This window comes from Pteropus medius, unplaced genomic scaffold (assembly GCF_902729225.1).
Source record: "Pteropus medius unplaced genomic scaffold, Ma_sr-lr_union100, whole genome shotgun sequence".
Lineage (NCBI taxonomy): Eukaryota > Metazoa > Chordata > Mammalia > Chiroptera > Pteropodidae > Pteropus > Pteropus medius.
Genome location: NW_024345600.1, coordinates 3,355,423 through 3,377,537, shown reverse-complemented (window position 1 = coordinate 3,377,537; position 22,115 = coordinate 3,355,423). Strand labels below are relative to the sequence as shown.

Genomic DNA, 22,115 nt, shown 5'->3' with positions numbered 1-22,115 from the left:
CCTGTTTTGGTAGCTCCCAGCCAAGAATGCCTCCTCCTTCCAGGAACTTGGGTGGTGGCTCTTTGCTTTAAAACAGAATACAAGACTGGCTGTGTTTTTATTTACATAGGACTCTGACAGAGTGGTCCCCATTCTTTGATTGGGGACTAGGTGAAGCGTTTTCTATAAGAGGGGTCATGCTGCTGGTATTTTGGGGTCTCTGGGACAGGGGTCAGTGAGCATTTGTTCATTTGTTCCTGCCCCCCACTTTTGCTAATCACTGACCCATTCTTACCTTTGCCTGGGGAGGAGAAGGGTTGTGAGGAGACTCCCTTGCTCTCATCCAGGACCTCCCAAGAAAGCAAGTTTTCACTTTTCCTCCTCCGGTCAGGGTGTTCGTCCCTGTGCTTCATTCCAGGTCATTGTGTGTCTGGGGGGTCCAGGCAGAGCCTACTCCCTGATCATAGATTGAGGTTCCTGGTAGCTGAAGCGAAGTTGAGACTTTGGTTTTAATGATGGCCCAGGCAGACCATGGTGTTCCTTAGATGGAGCAGTTTGGGGGCCATCTCATTTCCGGCTCTCATTTCAAAAGTCTGTGATGATGGCTGCCCTGGCCACAATCTCAGCACCACCTGGCATAACTCCTCCAGCTGTGTGGACATCAAGCACAATGGTCTGAGAACATGGGAGCCCTTGGGGTTTCTCTCATGCTCTCTGTGGTACCATATGCTGTTGGTTCTTGCTGATCTAAGATAACCAGGGTTGCTGATGTCTAAGAGGAGGCTGTCCCTGCCCTGCCCCTCTCCACTGTCTACACACTCACCTCCCCACCCTTCCTCTGGCAGCCCCATTCCTGGGCCACAGTGTGCTGCAGCTGATGTTCTCGGCTCACAGCAGGGCCTGGGACCAGAGTACACTCAGGAGTCTGGGGTCAGCATTGAGGTGGCTTGGCAGGACTATGTGGGAAGGAGGCTGTGAAGTATCAGTTTCCAGTGTTTGGCTGGGGCTGCCTCCCATTCATTCTTGTTTCTCTAGAGAGAGGACGTGGTCTCATGAAGCCACATGCAATCTTTGGATAACAACAGCAAGACATAAACAATATGGATAATCTCACCAGGAGGAGCGTGTATCCTCCGGTCCCTGCTGAACGCCTTGAATAGTCACTGGAACACTGAAGAGAGGTGGCTGGGGGCGCTACTTGCCCCATCCCACTATCATTCCTCCACCCCTCATCTACCTGGTTTCTCATGAAGGGAGGGGCTTCAAGTTGCCCTTGGATGGGTTGGGAGCCTTCAGGGATATGTGATACTGTCCCTCATAGGCACTATGGGATGGACACCACTGTCAGGAGTCCTGGATTCTATTCCCAGCTCTGCTGCTAACTGACTGTATGTCTATGCCCAAGTAACTCAGCTTCTTGAGCTCCAGGTCTTCATTTGTTACTTGAGAAAGATATGTTGGGTGTCTTTGGAGATTTCTTCATCTCCAGAGCCCTTTGGCCAAATCAGTTCACTCTTCTGAATTTCACTGTGTGTGTCAACTGGCTCTGTCTTGAGCTATCAGCATGGAGATGTTGGATAACATCATGAAAGTCTGATGCTTGGCAAGTAAAGAGACTAAAGCCTTTTTGCATTCGAAATCTCTTATTTTCCAGAGTATCCCTGATTCTTCTCCGTAATGCTACGCCACTCTTACAAGCCTAGAAGGCGGAGAGGTTTCAGGAATACCCAGTTCCAGTTCAGTTCAGGGTGTGTTTTGTGAGCACCAGAATGAATTCGCGCCCATGCATGAGGACTCTAGGGAGCAGTGATCTGCAAATGCTGTGAGGTGATACAGATAGGCACGGAGAGGGCCTCCTGCAAGTCTTCATAAGACACCTCATCAGGTGGAAACTTGAATAACTTTAGTTGTCAACATGAGGAAGGATTCAGAAATGACACTTAAGGATAATTTATTCTCTTAAAATGGAACTAGATTTAAACTCGGTTGGCCAAAGCTCAGCAATTACTTTCTGGGCTATGGGAGCTAACTTTTAGAAATTGGTCACAAGATCTTAACAGAACCTATTAGGTATATATACGTATTGAGCAATCCGTACTTACTGAGCATTTACTAAATTCCAGGTACTATAGCGGCTGCCGAGGACAAAGCAGTCAACAAGACACATTCTTTGTCCTCATGGAGCTTAAGGTCTAGCCAGGAAGACAAGCATTAAACACCTATTTATAGTGAGTGCAGTAGTGGTTGATGCTGTGAAGGAGAAAGACAGGAGTGATGCGGGCAAGCAGGGAAACCAAGGGGCTCGGGAAAGGCCTCCTGGAGGAATGAATGTTTCACTTGAGACCTTATTAGGAGTTGGCCGGGTCTGGGGCTGCGGAGAACTTTGCAGTGGAGGAAACCGAGTGCGAGGAGGTTCTGAAGTGGGAGGCGGCAAGATGAGGAAGCGCCAAGGTGGGAAGCTGTCTGGAACATTGGAAACCAACGAGAAGGGCTGTGTGGCCGGAGTCCAGGGAGGAAAGGGAGTTCTGGAGCATTCGAGAATGTGCGTGTGCTCAGGCCAGCTGTTGAGGCAATTTTAGAGAGGAAGAGAGCGAAGGAGAGAGTGAGACCCTGGTTAATCAGACAGACACACGTTCAAGATGGCGACCTGACTTTGCCTCTTTGTGAATTTTTACTTACTTAGTTTTACTTAGTGGTGGACAGGTCTAGGAAACCACCAGACAACACACCTGAAAAGAGACTGAGAAAGACAAGAGTCTGGTTATGATTGAGGAGTTTTTATTTCCTTTCACTAGACTACTCACAATCTCTTCTTGGGTAACTTCTTGATACCCAGGAACTGGAGAAACAGAATTTGTAGTTTTATAAAAACGGAATCACACTGAAAGAAATTGCATAGTTGTTTGGGGGCATTTCAGTTGAGCTGGGGAAATTTTCCTTCCCTGTCATAGACTTCATATTTCTTGCCACTGGAGTAGTTGCATCCCCCAGATGGACAAGCTTGGGCTTTCCTGCAGAAATCTTTGCGTGCTGACCAGAACCAAATGATATATTACAGCTCATTTTCCATGAACTTAAATTTTAGTTGTCTATTGATATTTGGAAGCCCCTCCAATCACATTGATTACTTATAAAATCTCTTTTAGAAATGGATTATATGCTCTCATAGCTAATCTCTTATACTATATGTTAAATTTTGTGTTGGTTTCAGAAAATAATGTTTTTCAATTTTGCCCTCAAATTCTGGAGATGCACTATATTTTGAACCTGTGAATTCTTTTTGGGTACATTTTGAGACATTTTGAAAATCCTATAGATAATTTTAAAAGTTCAAGGCAGGAAACTTACTAGGATTACTTATTCACAATTTTAATCTAACAGGAACTGTTTTTTCTCCAAGTCTTTTCTGTCAATCTCAGGAATTCACTGAGGACCGACTGTGTGTCCAGCTCTGTTCTAGGTGCTTGAGGAACACGAAGAGGTATCACATACTTTCCCTGCAAGCAACAGTCATTTTATTTGGTAGAGCTAATCACCGTCGAATTGGCTGACCTCTATTGAATGGACCATGCTCCAGGCAGTATAGCAAGGACTTCTCATACTTTATCCCTAATTTCACAATAGTCCTGCAATGGTCTCACATTCCTTATTTAGATCCAGAAACTGAGGCTCAGTTGATTAATTTAAGTGCCTTGCCCAACATTCCACAGCTATAAAATCCAGATTCAAATCTTACCGTTTGAATCTGAAGCCCAAATTCTTTCCATTCCCCTACTATGCCTGAAAGGATCCAAGTATGGAGCAGAATAGAAGTCAGTTGGGCCTAGAGAACAAGGAACTTTTTTTTTTTTTTTAGCTCAAACTATGTTAACCTCCAATTTTAGATTCCCGGCTTAGTAAAAAGAGCTTCTACATTTGGTGATAGTTCTGCTCAGAAGTTTTTGTTTTTTTCTTTGGGAGACATAGCCAGTCACACCAGCTAATATTTCACATCGGTTCTCCTGTTTCTTTTCTATGAGAAGGTAACAATATTACATGGCATAAAAGGAACTTGATGGCTAGATATTAGCACCACAAAATTGTATTCCAGCTTTTATTTTCATCTGAAACAAGTTCCATTTGAGGAGAATGGAGAAGAAGCATGGTTTGCTGGAGGCAGTTAATGCCACCACATTGGGGACACTTTTGCATTAGTTCGTATAAGGTGCAATTGATAGAGAATCTAAAAACTACAATGGGCTAAACAAGGTAGAATTTTACCTTTCACATAAAAATCCAGGAGACAGCCCAGAGCTGCACTGACAGGCTATAGAGTCAGAACTCCTGACACTTTGCTGTTTTTGACCTTGACTTTGACCTCAAGGTCTAAGATGCTTATATGCGTGTTCTAGGCAGTAGATCAGGGATAGGGAAGATGAAGGGGCAAAAGGCATCTACTTGCTGTCTCTGAAGAGAGTAGCCAGAAACTGCTTTTCAATACTTTCACCTATACCGCATTGGCCAGAAATTAGTATTATGGTCACTTCTAACTGCAAGGGGGATATAGTCTTCACTTTGGACAGCCATATGCTCAGTTAAAAAATGAAGAAAATGCGAATGGCTGTCAGGGGACAGCTAACAGTCTGCCAGTAAGTCCATGGGATTTGACCTTGGCCCGCCCAACCCTTTCTCAAACTTTAAACATCTGCAGCGACTTAATGGACATTTGGTACACACTTGAGCCACTGATTCTAGATAAAATAAAAAATAAAAGCATTCATCACAAATTAAAAATAAAACCAAACAAAATATATTAAAATCAGTAATAATCATGATTTCATCATAGTGAGAGGGATGGTACTGTTTTCCATTTTCACCAAAAACATTGTTGCTGGGACCATGATGGAGGACTGACCTGCAGGTCAGTTTCACAGATGATTCCTTTTCTTATTCTTTATTTTCACTAAATTAGAAAAGCTTAAATTACAGTTAAAAGTAGCAGCAAGGGATTGATGACTCTGCCTGGTAGTCCTGGATATTGCAACCATAGATGGATATGGAAACTGGGGAGACATCTTGTCGAAGTCCACTTCCAGTGTTTTGTCATAACTATGACCACTTGGCAGCTGGAAGGTTGAGTGTTTCATCTTAGGACTGCCTCATGGATTCCTTATCCATCCTTTGATTCAATTTTTGACTGAAAAGCATGTCTTTATGTGGTTTTTAACTATGCTCAATAACATGTCATATCTGTCTCTGATGAGAGGAAAAAATAATCAGGTAGAGCGTAGACTTCCAGGATTCAAATACTTTTTTAAATTTTTTTAAATCATACTACCTATGTAACTTTGGACAAATTACTTAAAAATTTTCTGCCTTAATTTCCACAACTGTAAAATAGAGATGGTGATAGTGCCTGCTATACAGCATGGCTGTGACGATTCTATGAGCACATCACTACCTGGCTCCGTCCTGGCACATGATACACATTCAGTAAATAAGCATCACTGTTATTGTTATTCTTTTTAGGTATTCGTATATTTTAGACTATCCCAGACTTATACCATAGTTCAATTTGCCATGAAATCCTGGTTTCTTTTTCATTCTTCTCCCTTGTAAAATCATCAGCTTTCATTCCCGAAGCGGAGTTAGGTTCTGGATGTTTGAATTACTGAATGTATTGTGGAACCGCCATTCAAAATTGTAGAAATAGTCTTCACTCGCATTAGGAGCATCATACAATATCTTTTTATTTTATTCGTCACTTTAAAAACGTATGAGCCCCGTCATACTCAGCGTACTTCAGTAGGGAAAGCAGTCTTCTCCTTGTCATCTATTTCTCCGCCTGGCATGCTGCAAGGGCAGATGGTCGGAGGCTGTGTGTGGTTGGCTTCCACTATTATTTCAATACTAAACCAAGAACGGAGGGCATGTTGTTGACCACCAACTGGTCTTTGTTGATGAAGATAGGGAATGATTTTCAGAAGGGACAAGGGCTTTTATGTGAACAGTGACACCTTTGCTGTACACAGAGTTGGTGCCTTCTCAGTTCAGGTCTCCATGCATTCTGCTTCACAAAAAAATACAGTAATGCAATAAAAACCTCCTTTTTTCTGTAGCATGGGTTTTCAGGGGGTAAATGGAACAAGAAGCTGCAAGGACTTCTCTCTGTATAGTATACTCTATGTCCCAAGTCCCACTTTGCCCCTCAGAGGCTGTGTCCGAATGTAAATGGCATTTTGGTCAGGACACCAGCATCTTCCCACTGCGGTGCATGGGTTTTAGGTGACTTCCAATAGTCATTTGATGAAGGAATTTTGCTACTGTTTTGTTCAACTTTCTCTGTGGACACAGTGCTTGTGATTAATTTTGCAGATAGTTAGAAGCTTCTCACAAATGATGAAGCTTTTGCCTGTTTTTCCTCCTTGTTCTGGTCTCTTTCATTCTTTAGTGATAAAATTAATTAATTGAATTAATGTCAGAAAGTATTTTTTTCCTGTATGTGCTTTTTCTGAAAAGAATTTTGAGGTTTTATTTGAGAATGAGAAGAATTTAATGGCTTCATGTTATAATCTGACCAATTTTTATAACAGATACCAAATCCAGGGCCAAATGGATTGCTAAGTTAATAAGACTTAATATTCAAATTCTCATCACTGTATTCCCCTTCCTTCCTTCTCGTTTTTGGGTGAAATCAATACACTCGCAGAATTGCTTGTGCTGGGACGTAGATTCATACTCTGTATTCACTTTGGAGCCCTGATTATGATTTACATTTGAAATTATTTTGAGTTGTACTACTTAATTTATTATTTATATCATTACTTTTAGGCTTAGGTGAACCACTTTTGTGATTTCAGGCTATGACATGGCATAATAGTAGAGCAAAAATACAAACTTAACAATAAACAATGAAAATACGTGAGTGGAGACAAACTGCAGGCTGTTTACTGAATGTTGGGAGAGGTAAACCAAGTAAATGCCATCAAGAGATAATGGGATTTCTGCGATCACAATCGCTCACAATTCCATCTGTGAACACTATGGTTTTAGCTCTTTTTTCCCTTTGAAGCCACCACACCCCAGGGACCATACTTTGGGAACACAACCCCGTGGGTTTTGATGAGAGCGTTTCTGGGTGGGGTATGGGTGGGAGGGGACTGGCTTCTGGTGAGATTTAAAGAGAAGAAAAACCAGAAACTGAAGAAACAGCAGGTTGGGGCTTCTAGTTTGGGAAAGCTGGGGAGCCAGACATCTAAGCTATATCCTTATAAGTGTTTCCATTTCTTCTTCCTTTGTACCTTACAGAGTAAAAGCCAAGGATCCATCTTTGTCCGGATACATGCCCCGTGGCAGGTGCTGGCCAGAGAGGCAGAATTCTTGAAGATCAAAGTTCCTACCAAGAAAGTACGAGCATGTTTCTCCTGGATTTGGGGGCCTTCTGAGGGCTGGGTGGATGTGAATAATTTGGGAACAGGGCCAGGTGGGACATGGATTTTGTGGAGTCGAAATCATACTTGACTCCCCAGGGATCCTAAGGATGGGGCAATGATATGGGTGGGACAGGGAAGAGAGTTGGGGTACGGGGAGGGGCTGGATTTGGGAGATCCTTTCACATCAGAGCTCCACTTGGGATGTGCTCCATGAGAAGTCAAACGTTGCCCTGATCCAGCTTCTTTATTTCTCCATCGTACCTCATTTCTCTCTTTTCTTGGGTTCCAACACTGCCAGGCATTTCTATAGAGTGAATGCAGTAATGAGAGCAGACAGCAAGTCATACTGATCAGGTCAGCAGCATGCAGGGAGAATAACACCATACTTGCTGTGAAGACACCTATTATTGTATTATAATATGACAGAGGACTCTGTCCCTAAGTATGTGCGATGGTGGGTTTCACTCATCTCTTTTGTAAAATAGAAGGATCTTAATCAGGAGAGTGGATCAAAATCATCCGGGGAATGCTTTCAAAATTTTTAAGCCAGTGTCCCCTCTCTGGGATTTTTATTTTTTTTGGTTGGTATGGAATGAGGTTCTGGCATCAGTATTGTGAAAAAAAAAATCCCCAGAAGTTCTGATCCTCATCTGGTTAAAAGCCACACAGTTTAGATGACTTTTGAGGTCCTTTTTAGACGATATAGTCTATGTATAATTTAAGAATCTCCCCCAGGAAATTCCTAGGTGACAGTCTCTTTGTAAAATTAAATCCAGCAAATACCTTCAAAGAGAAAGGAAACATGTCCACAAATTCAGCATTTTATTTTTATCAGATATTTTAGGGCAAACCGGTGGGTATTGGCTTTGACCATTTGAGATATCTCTAGGAAGGGTCCTGGGGCAGGTAAAAATCTAGTTTAACCATGAGTGATCTATGGATGATCTGTCTCTTTATCTGTCTCTGTCTGTCTCTGTCTGTCTCTGTCTCTCTGTCTCTGTCTCTCTCTCCCTGCCTCACCCGCGCCCCCACCACACAGTGTTATTTCATAAGTGGTGACCCAGCTTTGCAGAGGTCATCTTTATCATTCTAAAGACCATGATTCCACTCTCTCCATCATTAACAGAACTCTGCCTTTGTTGCCTTCTGCATCACTATTATCACCTGCCTTCATCACCTTCTCCACTATCAGTAGCATCTTTATAGTTGGCAACACCGTTTTGATTAGCATCACTGGCTATGCTTACACCATCTTCACTACCAACAGATTGACTGTCCGCATCAAAAATTACTCATCCAATACCATCATGTGTGACATCGTTATGAATCCCCTACATAAAAAAGATAAAATCTGGGGGTTCTGCTCTTATAGGTTTATGAAGAGAGGTAACACCTCCATGGCAGGTGGACACGTGACTATTAAACAAACACAGACATGAAATACTAGCTATAAATATTCTTCCAATACAAGGTCAGTGTTTTGGGGTCACGAGCTTGAGCGTCTTGGTTTCACAAGGACCACACTCATCTTTCCCCTCCTTGGTTGCACTGCTGTGTTCTTTGTCTCCTAGTGTAAGACCTCTCACGCCTATTACTGCTGTCCTCAGTACATGCACTGTGTTCGTTCCGGACCTCCGCTCCTCCTCCACCGATGTTCTCCCGTCTGTTGCCAACATGATCCAAGTCTTAGCCTTGGATAGAAGCTTCTGCTTCCCTCCAGTGGTGTCCTAACTTGGCCAACCTTTTATCTTCTTTTTCTTCTGTCTTCCTTCTAATTTTAACATATGTATTTCTTTTCCTTTCTCGGTTTTATTTGAACATCTGATGTTCTCTAAATCTCATGCTATTTGTATCTTGTTTCCTATGTTTTGATCTGTGCTGGCTGATCCACGGAAAGAAGGTGAGCAAAACTCTAATGCCCATGCTACTGCTTCTGTTTCCCAGGACGATCCTTTTAGCAGGAAACCTGGAGACACAGAAGTGTGTATCCTTCTTCTACTCTCCCCTCTTTGTCTCTCTCTCTTTGCTCTCCTTTCCATCTTTCTTTCATTCTTGTGCTTTCTTCCCTTCTTCCCTCTCCCTTCCACCTCTCTATCCTCATGCCTTCTCCTAGCATCTCTTTCTGTCCTTTGAACACCCTATGACACATCTTATTTCTCTACCACCTTCTTCTCCTCATTCCCAGACTCAGTCCCCAAGTAGTGCCTGTCTCTGGTCCCTCTGGTCTCTGCTTGTTTTTTCACAGGCTCAAGCCTTTGAGAGCATATCTGCTCTCAGGGTTTATGTGCCCTTATACATGTAGCCTATTGGAACTTACCATTATTATCTGAATGGTACCTGCACTTGAATTTGTAAGATATTTTGGGTAAGGACATATTATAACACAGTCATCTCCAAGTTTTTCTCCTTCTTTTTCTTTTTGCATTTACTTTTTTATAATTCAAGTATATTTGACATATAATGTGTAAATTTAAGGTGTATAACATGTTAATTGATACATTTACATATTATAATATGATTGCCATCGTCGTAACAATTAGCACCTCTATCATGTTATGTAATTATCCTTTTTTTGGTAGTTGGATTAATTAAGTTCTAGACTTTTAGCAAGTTTGATGATTATAATACAGTATTATTATCTATATTCACCGTACTGTGTGTTAGATCTCTAGAGCTTATTTACTACTATTGCAAGTTTATACTCTTAAACATCTGTCCTATTCGCTATCCTCCATTCTCTGGTAACCACCACTTTACTCTCTGTTTTTACAAGTTTAGTTTTTCGGTTGCACACATAAGTGATATCTTACAGGACTTTTCTTACTCTGACTTATCCCACTTAGCGTTATGTGCTCCAGACCCATTCATGTTGTTGCAAATGGCAGGGTGTCTTTTTTCTCTAGGCTGAATAATGTTCCATTGTGAATATACACCATATCTCCTTTATCCATTCAGGCATTTATGGGCACTTAGGTTGTTTCTACCCCTCCTTCCTTTTCATTGTGGAGGCATAGAGTGGTAGACGAGTCCTCAGAAGACCATACTTCTAGCCTTGATTCTGCACTTATTTGCTGTGTGATTTGGGGATGTCACTTCATCTTTCAGAGCCTCAGTTTCTTCATCTGTGATATGGACATAAGAATTCCTGCCCTATGTTTCTTAAGAGGTTGTAAGAATCCAATTTTTAACCAGGACTGTGGAAATATAGGAGTTTATTGTGTCTGTGTTCTCAAAAATTTTTATATGTCTTCTCAATTCGTAGTGCCCCAACCAACTTCTCTCCTGACCCAATAGGCAGCCAGCACTGATGGATCTCCCACTGTAGTCGAGTCTTTGGAGAGGCCCTGAAGGTACAGAAACAGTCTGTGCCCTCAGATTGCTTACGGTCAAAGGCACAACAGGAAGAAGACACATGCCTAGATATCAAAACACTAATTAAATGCTGTGGCAAAGAGCAGCTCATTCACACAGGACAGGTTCTGCATGTAAATATGGTGGGCCAGAGAGTTGGGAGAGCAAAGCCAGGGTGGTAGCTCCTATAGGGCTTCATATATAACAGAAAGAACTTACCCCCAAAGTTTCTGGGCCCCAGACTCGATACAGGTGGACTGTTCTGGTGTCCTTCTGTGGGTTCAGCTACATGACTTTGATCTTCTTTGTATCCGTAGAATGCAGTGGTTTGTTGTTGACCTCACAGTGGGTGTCATAACCAGGAGAGGGGGATATAACTTGGAGATCCATCAGTGCTGGTTGCCTATTGGGTCAGGAGAGGAGTTGGTTGGGGCACTAGGAATTGAGAAGACATATAAAAATTTTTGAGAACACAGACACAATAAACTCTTTGTATCTGTAGAATGCAGTGGTTTGTTGTTGACCTCACAGTGGGTATCATAACCAGGAGAGGGGGATATAACTGGGTAGGATGCATATGTTTTTAAAAGTTAATCTGAGAACCTGAGCCCAGAGCGGGGGATGGGATTAAACACCGTTCCTGAGATGAGAAAGGAGCACGGAGGGGAGGATGAGACAGGGCAGTCTGTGGAGGGTTAGCGTTGGGTTCAGTGGCATTTTTCTCCTCCTTTAATGGGTTTGGGAAGTGACTACAATGAGAATAAACTACATTTACAGAGAGCCACATCCTGACGGCAGGGGGAACGTGGAGGAAGACTGAGGCATGGTGTGGGATCAGCTAAGCAACTTCCAGGCCGGTGGACGTTTGTGTCATAACTCAGCGGGGTCCAGAGAGTCCAGGAAGATGGGAAGGAAATCACGAAATCGAGATCTCAAACCTGGATAAATCCATAGTAATACGTCCAGGGACTCAGAGTCCTGAGCACAGATATTAACTGGGAGGGGGAATCTTGGAAAGAAGCATTTGTTTTCCAAAAACAACAACAGAAGAGCCAGAATTTTTGTGAGGGACACTCATTCATGAACAGGAAGAGGGTGGGAAGGCCTGGCCTTTGGCCCCGAGCAGCCTGGGAAGGTTTGCAATGGGTGCTTTCTCACCTCAGCTATTACCAAAGTGCCTCTTCTAGATTGTAGTCAACATCTATGTTTATTTCTCATTCACTTCGTATATATATGAACACCCGCCTTTCCTGCCCCTTACATTCATTTATTCTCCAAGTGCTGCCTGCAGCAGAGACAAGGCCAGGCATGGATGAGGGGGAGATAACTGTTCATTCTTGTCAATGAAATCCTGCTAAGCCAGCCAGAGTCTACTAAATTTGGAAGAAGTGATATGCCTGGGATGGGTGAAAATCACTTTTGTCCAATCCTGTCAAGACTTTTGTAGCTATTATTAATAGAGTGACTATTATTGCAGGGGTCACGTATGCCGTTCCCAGGGGCCTGTAAGGACTTTAGCTTATGAGTCCTAACCATGCCAGTAGAGCTGTTAACTTCCAGCAAGTCATACCTTTTTAGGAAAGTAGGCTCAGAGCTCCCCTCATTTCCAATCCAGGAGTAATAAATGTCATGGAGGGCCGTCTTAAGGAGCAGCAAAAATGTATTTAGGATGCCGAGGTTAGAGGCACTCACAACGCAAGATAACCTCTGTATTACTGTTGTTGGTATTGTTGTTCATTTGTGGTATGTGTCGGGCAGCACAGTAGGCATCAAATCAGGGCTGCTGCTTCTTGCTGTTTTCCTTCACAGCCAACATCTGCAGCGCTGGGGGGAAAACAGGCCCAGTCCCTTAAATCTGCCAAGGCCGCCAGAAGCCCAGACACGAAATCAATGGAGAGGCGGGAACAGATGGCCTTTGGACTGTGTGCTGTGGGGATTTCTGTTTCCTACAGCCTGGGTCCTTGGGGTGTCCGTAGACATAATGGCTCCCTGTGCAAGGTCTGCAGTGCAGTCACTGGAAAGCCAGCAGGAAGAGTGCTCAGGCCCCACAGCACAGGAGGGACGGCTTGAAGGCACCCATTTTAAAGGATAGCAGGTGTGACAAGCGGAGACCTTGAGTTCTGGCTCTTCCCCCATGAATCTGGGGTTATTTGATTCATATCTTAGCCTATTTCCCAAAACAGGACTTGAGATGGATTACAACCAAAAGCATAAATACAAGTAGGTCATTTTTTAAAAGGACACATAAAAAAGAATTATGTAATTGAGGAGGAAGCTGGGAAATACAGAGAAATAATGATAATCGAAATAAAAAATAAGAGTGATTAAGGCAAGTGAGACAAATTTCATTGTGAGTTTTCTGGTAGCCAAGGCAGAAAGGACTGCGGCACACGTAATCCATGGAAATGAACATATGTTTTGTCAGAGGAGGCACACTTTATCCTGTCGTTAAGACATAATTGTTATATAAAAGTTACGAATAATGTAAGGGACATACGTTTAGTAATGAGTTCATGTAAGGTTCTGGAATGTTCTTTGGTCATTTCTTAATTGATTCTGGATAAAAACTGAGAATGTAATGTTGAACTGTAGTTCAGAGAGAGTTGTACTACAAAGTAATATAGGTATATTACTATGAGCTAACTTGATTCAAAGATAAAGTTTACTCATTCTGACAGGTGTGAGGTGATATGTCATTGTGGTTTGAATTTGTATTTCTCTGATGGTTAGTGAAATTGAGAATCTTTTCATATGACTCTCTGTTGGCCATCCGTATGTCCTCTTTGGAGAAATGTCTATTCATGTCTGCTGCCCATTTTTTAATTGGATTGTGTGTGTGTGTGTGTGTGTGTGTGTGTGTGTGTGTGTGTGTGTGTTCTATGAGTTCTTTATACATTTTGGATATTAACTCCTTACCAGATGTATCATTGGTGAGTATATTCTCCCACTTGGTAGGTTGTCTTTTTGTTTTGTTGATGATTTCCTTTTCTGTGCGAAAACTTTTAGTTTGATCTAGTCCCATTTGTTTATTCTTCTTTGGTTTTCCTTGAATGTCAACTGTAATTGAAAAGAAAAGATAAAGATTAGAGCAGAAGTTACCATTCATATTTTAATTCTCTTTATAGAATTCATGTTTTAAAATATTTTAATAGACTAAATTGCATTTATTAAAGAATAATTTATCTTCTCTTTTTCATTAGCTGAAAACATATGTAACTGCCACTAAGAATTTTTCAATCATTGTGAGAAAATCAGTGTTACCTGATAAACTAATACAATTTCAGTTAAAAAAAAGCAAAGAAACTTGACATTTTTATTCACCCGAGTGGCCCCTTAGGAGGGAAATCTTAATTCATTAAGTTTTGTCAATTATCGGCAGTTGTTTTTAGATGTCTATTATTGTCTCTCTGAAAATTCTGATTGGTTAACCATGACTTTCACAAAAGTTCCACAGAAAGGCCTTCCCCCAGGCTCATGGTGCCCACCCAGGGTCAGGCACTCAGCCTGGCCAAGATTGCAACATCTCTTGTTTCTCAGATTTGAGGCTTGTATTAGTCATGAGTCTTCAGAGAAATAGAATCAAGAGGATGCGTGTGTGTGTGTGTATTATATATATTTATTACAAGTAATTGGCTCAAGTGATTTTGGGTTTGAGAAGTCCCAAGGTTTGCAGAAAGCAAGGTGGAGACCCAGGAGAGCTAATAGTGTAGTTCCAGTACAAATGCCGGCAGGCTCAAGACCCACGTTGAGCCAATGTTTCAGTTTGAGCCCAAAGGCAGGAAAAGACCGATGTCTCAGTTCATTAAGCAGGCGGGAAAAGCTCCCTCTTACTTGTGGGAGGTTATATTTTTTGTTCTATCAAGGCCTTTAACTGATTGGATAACGCCCACCTACATTATGGAGAGCAATCTGCTTTACACAGTCTATGCATTCACATGTTTATCTCATTCAGAAATACCTTCACAGACACACCCAGAATAATGTTTGACCAAATATCTGGGCACCTCATGTCCTAGTCAAGTTGACACATAAAATTAATCATCGCAAGGTGTGTACTTTTAAGGTCCATAATCCTCTTTGTAGTGGGTTGAATAGTGGTGTCCAAAAAGATATGTCAAAGCCCTAACCTTGGAACTTGTAAATGTGATATTGGAAAGAGGGTCTTTGCAGATATAATTAGCTAAGGATCTCAAGATGAGATCATCTTGGACTTAAGGTGGACTCAAATCCAATCACAGGTGTCCTTATAAGAGGAAGGCAGAAAGAAATTTGGGACACACAGGCACACAGGGGAAAAGGCCATGTGAAGATGGAGGGAGAGATTGGAGTGATACAGCCCCAAGCCAAGGAATGCTTGGGGCCATCAGAAGATGGAAGAGGCAAGGAAGCTTTTCCCCATAGAGTCATTGGAAGGGAGCACAGCCCTACCAACATCTCTGTTTCAGACTTGTGGTTTTCACAACTGTGAGAGACTAAATTTGTGTTGTTTTGGGCCACTTAGTGTTGGGTAACGTGTTATGGCAGCCGTAAGAAATGAATACAATTTTCCTCTGGGCAGAAAGCAAGAAGCAGACAATTCAGGACCTGGAGCTCTAGTAGGCTTGTTGGCTTGCTCTGCATCCCAATCTACTACTCTTAATCTGTTTTGCATCTTCTAAGATTGCTCGAAATAGCCTTGCTCATTTCTTAATGCTGGGTTTGTGGTTGTTTAGAGGAGTCTTTGCTCAAGTGTTTCCCGCATGACCTTGGCCATATCTACATCTAGTTCACATCCCTGCTCTGATGAGGTCAGAGAGTCTTGAGAGAGGCTCGCCTTAGCATGGATGGTAGAAGGACACCCAGTGTGGTTAAGAAAAGCTGCTTAATCAAGTCAACAGTTATCTTCCCATTTATGCTTCTATTTCCAAAGATAATCATTGGTTTGATTAAGTTAAAACTTTTACCTTGGTATAGGGTATCTGTAAAAGAAGAACGTTAGCGTGTTTTAAAGCTGGCCCACATTTTATATTTCTTACATTTGAGAAAGGTTCATAAAAGCACTCTCAACGATGTCAATCAAAACAAAATATCTTAAAATAAAAAAACTAGTAACTGTAGATATAAGTTGATTAATAGATAATTAAATTGTTTTAAATATAACAGGTGCTTCTTATGAGCTGTGCTCTTTGATGAGAGCCTTACTTGCATTATTTTGTTTTTATCCTCAGGACAACATGAGGTAGGTACTAGCCTTAGCCCCATATTGTAGATGAGGACACTGAGATTCAGAGAGGTTAATAAACTTACTGAAGGTCACATAGTATGAAGGGGGTTAGATCCAGGACTCAGACTCATTTCTGTCTGGTTCCAAAGCTCTATCCTCTCACTTTACTGAAGAATCATGACTAGGGCTTAAGGTACGGTGGTCTAAAACAGCATTTCTCAAAGTGTATACGATAGAATGATAGTTTTTTGTTTTACAAAAAAAAATTTCATGGTCTAACAAACTCTAAAAATACTAAACATTACAATTTATTTGACCAATTAAAAGTTCTGAGACGGTTTGCAGTAAAGAAAATAGCTCAATTTTGTTAAACTTATTTCCTGGTGAACACTAATAGGTTATTAATAGGTGTATTAATAGATGTCCTGGGAACCAGTGATTTGCAGAACATGCTTTGGGAGATTCCATCCTAGATTAAATAATGCTGGACTGGGAGAGGTAGCCCACATTTCTATTTTGTCACTACAAGTGAGTTATTTAACTGTGCTGGGTTATAGCCTTCTCATCTGTAAAGTAAGGAGGTTGGACCCTATATTCTCTGTCACAGCTTTGTTGTGCTGTGGTCCACACGTAAGCCAAATGGCAAATTGTGAATTTGTTAATTCTTTCTCTGTTATTGATGTTAGTGGAAGGACCTGAGGACAGATACCCTTTCGGGTCGTTCACACTCTGTGTCCGAATATCTAAGAGTGAAAATTCCAACATCCGCCACCTCTTCAAGCTGTGTTTTAAATGAGGTGGTGTGTGGAGCCCGTGGACACCTGCCCCTCATCCGGGCTTCCCGTCTCTCCAAGCCTGGTCACGTCACTGGGTTTCCTCTGAGTTCTGCATGTGCTGGGATTTTCTCCTCCAAACTGTGCCCCTCTGTGGAGCCTGCCTTGAGCTCCTCGATTTAGACTCTTGTCAAAAGGAGAGTACTTTTCTCTCTCTTCCAGGCCCTGGAGTCTTTACAAATACTTTAAATATTTGCCTCTGGTCTTAAAATGATCTCCTCATTCTCCCTAGATAAACAATAAACTCCTCCTTTGCCTCACAGCCCAAATCTCACTGCCCTTATGGACCCTCCTTTATTTCTTCAGCTGAACTGATCTCACCTTTACCTACAGTCTGTATTTGTCTTACCTGTGAGTTTTCTTTAACTGCTTTGGGTGACTTATTCTCGTGTCTTCAAATGTACCATAATCCCCTGGGAACAGAAACTATAGTTTGTTTCCTGTGTATTCCTGCAAACTCTAGTACGATGTTACTTAGGGAATCGATGCCCAGTGAATTTCAGAGCGAGAGACTGATTGATGCCAAATAGTTCTTGCTCCCGCAGCCCGGGATCTTCTTGCAGCTTGGTCCTCCGTACCACAGCAGGGGTTTCAGTTCGCAGCTGCGTGCAGTCCACGCAAACTTCAGAACAGCAGAGACACTCCTCCCTCCTCACCCTGACCAACTCCGGCCTTTATCAGGTGGTGATTTAGGACTATTTTGATAGTTTAGTGAATCCTCCCTGGTGATCAGAAGGCAAGAAGGAGGAGAAACACTATGAGCTTCGTTATGGATGAAGAACTTGTAGATTCTGGGTCCTGGGCAGAAGGTCACTGTCTACTCAGCCATCAAATGCCTTTCCTTTGATATTATCATCCAGAACTTTTAAATTAACCAGAATTGTTGCTGTTCACATACAGTCGGCCGTAGGTGGGGCCTTTCCCCTTGACTTACTCTTGTGTTGTCACTGTCTGTTCCCGAACATTTGTTTTTAATAAAGGCACAGCTGAGAGGGTAGGGTTTATATTTGATATCTTTATGGGCTTTGGTGCACGCTCTTTGATTGCTATTTAAATTGGCTGGGAAGAGTGCAGAATACTTTGGCTTTGTTTTTTCCTGTAATGCTTCTCATCTTCAAAAATCAGAAAAACGAATCGGTGCCACCTCAGTGCTGTGGTTTGAGTGAGGAGGAACCGGAGATGGCCCATGGCCATGTTCTAGATGCGCGTACAGGCCTGGTGAGACCATAGCAGGGCCGAAGGGATGAAAATGTAACGACGTTTTCATTAACAGTGAAGCTGAAAATATGAAAATGGAATGGGAAGTGAATTTTGAATTTTTTTTATTAAGCCGTTTTTAGATGCGTAGTTAAAAAATATTGGAATAAGGGTGGTGGTTTTCTTTTTTAAAGCCTCACTCACGTCTGTCTGAATACACAGGTAGCACATGGCAGGCTGGGGCTGCCTGGGACCCAGACACTGGCCCCCGTTCTCTTTTTCAGCACTCGCATCTATGAAGTGCTGGAGACACTTATCCAGCTGGTGGGGCTGAGGGTGAGGGGCAGTGGATCGCTGGCCGTTGACTGTATCATCCAGTATGGGGCCCTTTGAGAGTGAAAGAGCTATTGATAACTATGCCATTACACAGTCGTAAACCCAGTCTGTCCTGAGTAACCGGCACATGTGGTCATTCTCCATGGTTGGCAGCTTGATCATGGCTGCCCCTGTGGGTATATGGGGAGGGGCTAGCAGGAGGGGAGAGGCAGAGTAGCCATCAGGGGCAGTCAGCTTCTGGCACTGGGGGCTCATAGGCAGAGTTCTTCTTACCCAGTATGAATTGGCATCAGTGATGTGCTGGCTCATAACAGCTCTCGAGATCTGATTGTTACATTTTCAGGAATTTTGAAAGCTGGTTGTTACCCCATTGATATCTTGAAATTGCCCACGGTGGACATACAGTATTCCCCCACCCTGCCTTTCGCAGTTCTGCTTTCTGTGGTTTCAATAGTCAACCACATTTCGAAAATATTAAATAGAAAATTCCAGAAACAAACAATTCATGAGTTTTAAATTGCATGCTGTTCTGGGTAGCATGATGAAATCTCACACCATCCTGCTCCATTCTACCCATGAATGGTTAGAATGAATCATTCCTTTGTTCTCCATCTCCATGCTGTATATGCTCCCCACCCATCAATCACTTTGTTGCCATCTTGGTTATCAGTACAGTAAGATATTTTGTGTGTGTGTGTGTGTGTGTGTGTGTGTGTGTGTGTAAGAGAGAGAGAGAGACAGACAGAGTGCACATATAATTTTTATTACAGTATCTTATTAAAATCGTTCTATTTTATTATTGGTTATTCTTGTTAATCTCTTACTGTGCCTAATTTATAAATTAAACTTTAGCATAGATATGTATGTATAAGAAAAAAACATAGTATATATAGGATTTGGTACTATGCTTAGTTTTAGACATCCATTGGGGGTTTTGGAACATATACCCTATGGATGAGGTGAGGGGCTTCTATATTTACACTGTAGAAATCAGCACACATTACAAATCAGCAGCCCCAGCCCTACCCCACCCGCCTCCTCTGGTGGTCGGTAAGTGTTTCCTGGCACTTCATAGTTGAGAGTGCCGGAAAGGGAACTGCGTGCAAAGACAGGGTGGGACCATTGACGAGATCTGTCCCATGCCTGGGACAAAGTCAAACCCGATTCCTGCCATGGGCATTAAAGGCATATTGACCAGAGAGGGGCTAGAATGACAGCGTCTGTGTCAGGGACTCTAAGTGGGTGCTGTATCTGCCATCTGTGATACAGAAATTCATTTCCCACCTCGCCCCCATTTGCTTGCTCTGCTCCAGCTACAGTGGCCTCCTTGCTGTTCCTACAAAATGCCAAGCATGTTTCCATCTCAGGGCCTTCTAGCTTGCTGTTCCCTCTGCCTGGACTCCTTCTCCAGATACCAGCAGAACTTGCCCCCAGCTTCACTGGGGTCTCAGCTCGAATGAGCCCACCTCAGACAGGCCTTCTGACCACCCTGCGTGAGGCTGGCCCCCTGCCGCTCTCCACTTTCACTTATTTTTTCTAACACACAGCACTTCGCAGTATCGAGTCATGTTTGTGTCTTTGTTGTCTGTATCCAAACTCCATGGGCAGTTTCCTGAGGGCAGGGATTTTTTTTCTGGCTGCATTGGCAACACTGGGAACAGGGCCTGGTATAGAGCAATCGCTAAATCAATATTTGTCAATGAAGGAAAGAATGGATCGCACCCACCAGACCTAATTCATCGGTGGTGGCTTGCTGGAGAATGATGCTGACCTGGGTCCTGAGGCTCCATCCAAAGGCATTAGGAAGGAATTTTGTGACCCATTAGGGCTGCCGCAAGGGTTAGGGGGTGGCAGCACAGTGGTACATGTATCTTAGTAGCCACCCCTGATCTGGGTTCTCAATAGCCCCTTCAGTTACCAAAAAATATGTAAGAAGAGTCATACTGTACCTAGAATAGAATTAGGTTATGTATAAAAATTTCTAATCCTTTGGTAGTTCACGCTTCCTTCCTTCCTTTCCTTTCCTTCCTTCCTTCCTTCCTTCCTTCCTTCCTTCCTTCCTCTTCCTTCCCTTTCCATCCATCCATCTAATGAATATTTATTGAGCCTCACTGTGTATGAGATACTCTGCTGGGGCCTAGTGGTTCGGTGGTGACAACGGTCCTGGCCCCATGTGGCTTTAGTGTGGGGAGGGTTCAGAAGTTAGATAGCCGGTTATGAGCTGGGAGGCAGCCACAGAAGAAAAAGAGCTGAGTGGTCACAGAGCCAACTAGAGGAAACTAATTTAGATGGGGGGTGGGGTGAGGGAGGGCACCATTTGAGCTGAGACCTGAGGGCTGGGGAGTTTGCCAGGTGGGGAGGGCAGGTGAGAACCTTCCCAGAAGAAGGAAAGACCTGCCCTCCAGCCCCAAGGTAAGAAAACCCTGGCCTGTGAGAGGAGGTCGGTGTGCCAGTGTGTGTGTGGAGCAGAGACTGCGGGCAGAGGGTGCTGAAGCTGCACTGGAGGCAGAAGGCATGGCTCGTAAGGGCCTAGTCAGCCATGTAAATAGTTTGGATTTTATCCCACATTTTTAAAGTCAGTAAACATTCATTCATGTGTAGACATACTGAAACAGAATTAAAAACCATAAATGAATACAGAGTTAGACATCAGAGCATGTGCATTTTGTAAATATATTACTGTCTACATTCAGCATTGCTATAGACAGGAAATTGACCTGTAGGCATAGATAGGGATGAAGAGACTGGTTAACTTCTTGATGTGCACGCAGGGTCTGCCTTTGGGCTTCTAGGATGCAGCTGATCTTAGCAGTGCTTAGTGATGTTGGCATCTTGATTGCTGAATGGCTTAACTCCCCCGCAGGGGTCAATGTACTTATTCACGGAACTCCTGAGGTTTGCGCGTGTGGGTGTGTACATACCTACATATGTACGAATGTGCCAGCATCCCTCCCTCTGCCCTCTCAGGCACCACCTGGGGGATGAGAACAGTGGACGAATTCTACTGCATCTTTCACTTTTCTTCCTCAGAACTTATTTAGCGCACAGCTAGTGGCTAGTGGTGCCGCCTTCCACACAGTTGACTTCTCATTGTCTGAGCCTTTTGACGTTAAAGATGAGTAGGTGGGTGTGATGATAACCTTCGATCTAGCCCTGCCTCTCAAAATGGGCAAGATGCTATAAATAATAATAACAGTTGACCCTCAGTTATCCAGTGACTGGAGGAACAGAGGAAAGCACAACAAATTATAAGATACATAATCTGAATTCATGTCTGTTGGGTTGTGGGGTATAAGCAGCAAGAATGCTCGCTCCTGGGTTTACTCTCCATCTTTATGCCTGGTCTGTGTTCTTCCTGCTAATTTTTCATACCAGTTGCAGGGAGAGACCCTCTTAGGTCAATATGGATAAGTGACTCATGGATAATAAAGACGATATTGTTTTATCTCATATTGTAACACCTGTTCCTTGATCTTTGGGGTCATTGGATCTCCACATGTTTGTGGGACATTGAGCATGTTAGTAAAACTTTCTGTGCCTCAGTTTCTTTATTTGTAAAATGGGGGCAGTAACATGTATGTGTCCCTAATAGACATCACTATAGCCTTGGTTTCTTGGAATCCCAGGAAGAAACATGATTCTGGCGTAGGAAGAAAACGAATCAGCCCTCAGACCACACTGCTGTGCCCCTCTGGAGGGCAGAGTCAGAGTGAGACAAGGGGAAAAAAGAAGTAAGAAGAGAAGGAATCACAGTCAACCTCTTAGACTGTAACAATGAGGCCAAAGCGAGCTTTTATGAGAACC

The 22,115-nt window shown here is 42.9% G+C and overlaps 1 protein-coding gene across 1 annotated transcript in view; it reads left to right on the top strand.

Moving 5' to 3' along the window:
• The window catches only part of ANO2 (anoctamin 2), a 299,806-nt gene that overhangs the window by 63,870 nt on the left and 213,821 nt on the right, over positions 1-22,115 (top strand). Inside the window, exon 4 of the mRNA XM_039874110.1 lies at positions 7,267-7,365. Coding sequence (XP_039730044.1) covers positions 7,267-7,365 — 99 coding nt within the window. The remainder of the gene's footprint in view (positions 1-7,266; positions 7,366-22,115) is intronic.